Raw genomic sequence first — 5,113 nt, 5'->3', positions numbered from 1 at the left:
TATGTACACATATAATATTTATATTATATGATATTTATTAAAGTTATGATTTAAAAAATTCTTTTTACATGTAAAAATAAATGTTGCTGACTATATACAATAATTTTTGTAATTATAAAATTACTAGACGAGTAATAATTATAATTTCTTTGTTTTCTATATTATTATATTGCGTGAATCATAATTTATAAATAGCACTTTTGAATATAATCAAAGAAATAATTTTAAAAAATTTCTTAAAGCATGATTTGTATTATATAATTTAATACTAGTAACGGATTTTTTTATTGTCTAAAGTCGTGTAAAACGGACAAATACAAGTAAGAGTGTCATTGTTCAATTCTTTTTTAAGCTTGTTTGCAAATCACAATAAAAATTTCTTCTGCATTACACTCATGGAAAATCAAATTACACTTATGCATTAAATAAAGCGTACATTAAATAAAAGTACAAACTGTATGATGTTGTAATGTAGCCGTACAAAAATCGCCATGTTTCCACATCTTATTCTTATTCCACGATTTAAATCGTTTACTGCTGCGCTCCCAATAACGTAAAATAAATGCTCCGCGCGATACCTGTCAAAATAATTCCAATATTATTTCTATATTATATAGAAAAGGCCAAATTTATTTGAATAAATTTTTTTCGCAGAGCAAAGGAAGAAATAATTAATTATTCTCTATGAGAAAAATAAAAACTACGAGATAAAAATAAATTTAAAAAAGATAAAAATAGGCTCATTTTTGACATTTATATAGAAAGTAGAAAGAAATGATATTTTTATCTACTTATATTCAAAAATTAATAAACAAATTGTATGATCTTCTTTGGGGGCAATATATAAACTACCTATTTTTTCAAAATAGGGATTAATTTCTTACCCTAATAACTTGTACATTGCGCAAACGTGCTGTGTGAGAGCTAGAAACAGAGTGGAACTGGCAAGAAAAGGTAATGGTGAGACAATAAGCACGATGGCTATGCAGAATCGAATTAAGTAAAAATACCGCTCCTCATCGATAAAGAAATCATAATCAAAAGGATTCCTTCGCGGCCGAGACTCATTCATGGGTGATATAACATCGAGGATTTCTGGCATAAACATCCATATGAAGTACATAATTTGACATCCATACAACAGAACTGAAAAATTTGATAATTGTAAATCTTTTAATATAATCATTATATATAACCACGTGTACACAAGATATAAATTTTGGTTTTGAGATTATATTAATATTTGATTTCTCTATTTGAGAACCTTTGATAAGAGATATTAAAGTGATATAAGATTCAAGTGAATTAAAATACAAAGCATAAATAATATTCAAAATATGATTAATTTTTAATAGTTACGAACATCATTTCTTTTATTATATTCAACTCTTTCTTGAGAATGTTCGGTTTAATTATAATTCAATGCAGAAAAAATGTAAAAAGGATAATTGTCACAATCTCATATACAGAAATATAATTTCAAATTCACAAACAGAAATTTTTTGATAATAAAGTAATTTAATATTTCTCTTACCTGCATAATAAAACGTAAATAATTTCGTGATTTCGGCATGTTGATGCATAATCCTGATTTCATCGTTTGTTTTTAGCAAAGACCAATCTTGCCACATACACTCAAATAATTTTTTAAACTAAAAAGTAGATAAAGCACAATAAATAGATATGCATTATATTATAAAATGGTAATAAGGAAAGATGGAAGGAGATAATATATTTGATCTATTCGGGCATTTTGAGCGTTAGTACGAACATAATAATGAAATTTAAAAATTCTTCAAGATTAAAAATTTTATTGATACTCAAAATTTATTCATATTGTTTATTTTTATTGTATCACTTTTTTTATTTTATGGATATTGTTCATAATATTGGATGATAAGAAGAGTAATATGATAATGGCATAATTAGAATCAGACTAATTATTTGTTTTTACAAAATATGTCGCAAACACATACACGTACACTCGGCAACAGGAACGCCTTAACACATGAATTTAAATGCACGTCAGGGCATATATGGAAAATGCATACATGCTCCGAGATGTACATAAATTCATGTGTTAAGGCATTTTTTCCCCGTGTGTATGTACATACACATGTAAAATTTATAAAAAATAGTTTTTTAGAAAAATTTTATTATGTAATATAAGTTTTATATACTAAACTGCAAGTAATGTGTCTTATTGAATTTTATTAAGAATAGAAATAATAATAACCAAGCTTACTTTGTCTAAGTTTCCGGTATGTTCATATAGATGGAATAAGCTCCCTATTGTAACTAGCAATACTTGTATCGCAAACACCATGAACTCCCTATTGATGTTGGACGTGAAAATGCTATTTAGCTGGAAACATTTTATTAATTTTTAATAAGAATGAAGGGATGAAAATATAATTGTTTTTCAAGAGATATTTATCAAAAAATGTTTGGCTAAATTTCTCACATAATTAAATCTTATTTTAATGGATAATAAAATAGAAAAAGGCTCTAATATATCAAATATTTAAAAAATTCAAGTAGAAAATGGATTAATAAGAACCGAGCGTCAAATTTATTTTGATGAACATAATGAACATAATATTTAGTTATAAAGTTTTAATTCTATTGTACTATTATTTAAAAACCTTTTATTTGAAATTTATTAATTTAATAATTTATAATTTATAAAATTATTAATAATTTATTAATTTATTAATTTACAATATTTAATAAAAAAGAATAGCGCGTTGTAATTATACCTGAATAAATATACTGGATAGTGTAATGACAGTAATAATGCCTCTAATTAAGCGACCGCTCCATACGCTTTGATAAGGCCATAGTCCACTGGCCAATAACAAAAATCGGTTCAATTTGTAATAACGCTTTTCAGGATGTTCCATCTATTTTAAGGAACCCAAAAGAATTGTTATAAATCGGAATTCATGGTTCGTTACTTTATTATAATTGTTTCACTACTTTTTTAAAGACTGCTTTTGATTATATATACTTCTACTTTTTCCGGTCTCACAACACTTATCGAAAGAATATCAAATTATATTAAAAAATGCGAAAAGTTTTCGGAGGTATCAAAAATTAACAGTGCATGTGTAACATTTAGCTAATAATATGGGAAAAACCTCGGCAGTACGCGCGCGCGTAAAAATGAAATAGTTTAAATATTTAATCACAAAGTTTCAATTCTATGTGCATTATGACTTATAAATCTTGCTAATTCTTTAATTTATAATATTCAAAATTAAAATAAAAATATCGTCAAAATCGACAACTACCTGAATACAAATGATAGCATGATGACATTGATAACGCAACGCTTCTGAAACAAGCGTACTATTCGCTTTGATAAGGCCATAGTCCAGTAGTCGATAGGAGAAATCAGTTTAAATTGTAGCGCTCTTTGGCATGTTCCATTTATTTCGAAGGATCCAGAAGAACTGATTGTTGAGGACGAGCTCGTCATCGATCGTTGCTGTTACTATAGTCGTTTTACCTCTTTTAAGATACACTCGATTATTTCCACCTTTTATTTTTTTTCGTTCTTACATTATCGGACGTATATTTATGAAAAATGCACGCGTTTGACATAAAAGCGAGAGACGTCTAGAATATCGATCGGCATGCATGTAATATTCGGCTAATAGCATGAGAAGGAAAAAATCAGTAGTCTGCAAACGAAAATTGCCTTCATACAGTTAGTTTTTTGCACGCGCGATTACCTCGCTGTGGCAGTATCGCGAATATTCTTTGACTATTACAGAGTAAGAAGAGCGAGCAACGAAAGGGAGATATAATGTAAAGAATATCCGAAATAGAAGAAAATATTGAAGTGGTATATTTTACACAATATACGACGATAAAAAGTTGCCAGATAAATTCCTCTTATGATAGAAGATGCGTCGGAAACGGAATTCTTAGTTGTAATATGGTAAATTCTTTAATATATTTTTGGTACATTTCTTAAGAATAATTCAAAATTGAAATGTTGAAACCCGGCAAGTATTTTTTTCGAAAAAATAAATGAACAAATAAATTGATATTTATCTATGTTTAAATTATAAAGGACTATCGATACATCGGATTTTGCATTTTTTGCGTAAGACTAGAAGTTAACGTACGAGAATCTTGATTTAACGAATCTGCCATTGAAATAAAAATTAGTGTCTTCTGAAAACATTCTATATTTCCGAGACAACAAAAAGATCGGACGGAAACGCGAGATATTTTAGTATTCCATGAGTAGCTCTTGCGAATATTGAGATCTTTGCATACAGGTATATCAGTTTCATATATACCTTGTGTGAATAGATGAATTTTCTACGAGTATAAAGAATGTGTGTGGCAAGAGGAAGAAGACAAGAGAGATTTCCCCATTTTCTCTTTCTTGTAATCTTTGTTTCGTGCGAGTCGCTACTTCATTAATATTTAATTAAATTGACTTCCATGAATGCTACTGCGTTACTCAACCTCGCAATTTATAATCGATTTTAAAATGAGCCCTTCTCGATGCGTGATACTTTGCATGACAAAATTTTTTATTCCGCGATTGCGAAGTAATATGTTGTTTCACGCAAAGATCGCATTTCAATTCAACGAGGTAACTTCGAGGAAGGGTTATAAACTCGAAGAGGAGGAATACAAAATTAATGGATGGGATCGATGCAAATCGTATTCGCCCCGACTCTTATCTCAGAGCATATATATGTCTTTAGAAAATAGTGAAAAAGGAAACCGCGTGGTGTTCAACTATCTACATATGTAGATGTGATATGGCGACATCATATGTTGCATGCAACAATATTTGACATATTAAAATAAAATACTCAAACCATATATTTCATATAATACATAAAATAACGACAAAACCATCGACTAGATATATTCCTATGTAGAAATGTGTTATAAATATTCTTAATTCTCATAGCAAAAATTTTTTGATTCTTATAAAATATATTTCTTAAAAATCTTGGATGGAGAAGAGAGAGGGAGGAACAATAGTAAAAAATAATTTTCTATGTATTGATAGATACTTAGATACTTGTATATCTATAGATTATAAATAAATAAAGACAGCATCTTGCTAAAGATAAATCAA

At 28.2% G+C, this 5,113-nt stretch overlaps 1 protein-coding gene across 1 annotated transcript in view; it reads right to left on the bottom strand.

Moving 5' to 3' along the window:
• The window catches only part of LOC115235322, a 7,096-nt gene extending 3,762 nt beyond the window's left edge, over positions 1 to 3,334 (bottom strand). The window contains exons 1-6 of the mRNA XM_029807023.1: positions 3,294 to 3,334; positions 2,760 to 2,903; positions 2,246 to 2,365; positions 1,535 to 1,652; positions 885 to 1,146; positions 456 to 578 (exon numbers count right to left, since the gene is read on the bottom strand). Of these exons, the coding sequence (XP_029662883.1) occupies positions 456 to 578; positions 885 to 1,146; positions 1,535 to 1,652; positions 2,246 to 2,365; positions 2,760 to 2,903 (767 nt within the window). The 5' untranslated portion in view covers positions 3,294 to 3,334. The remainder of the gene's footprint in view (positions 1 to 455; positions 579 to 884; positions 1,147 to 1,534; positions 1,653 to 2,245; positions 2,366 to 2,759; positions 2,904 to 3,293) is intronic.
• Positions 3,335 to 5,113: the final 1,779 nt, after the last annotated feature.

Source organism: Formica exsecta, unplaced genomic scaffold (assembly GCF_003651465.1).
Source record: "Formica exsecta isolate Colony F162 unplaced genomic scaffold, ASM365146v1 scaffold218, whole genome shotgun sequence".
Lineage (NCBI taxonomy): Eukaryota > Metazoa > Arthropoda > Insecta > Hymenoptera > Formicidae > Formica > Formica exsecta.
The sequence above is the reverse complement of the archived record's forward strand: the minus strand, read 5'-3'. Positions and strand labels throughout refer to the sequence as shown.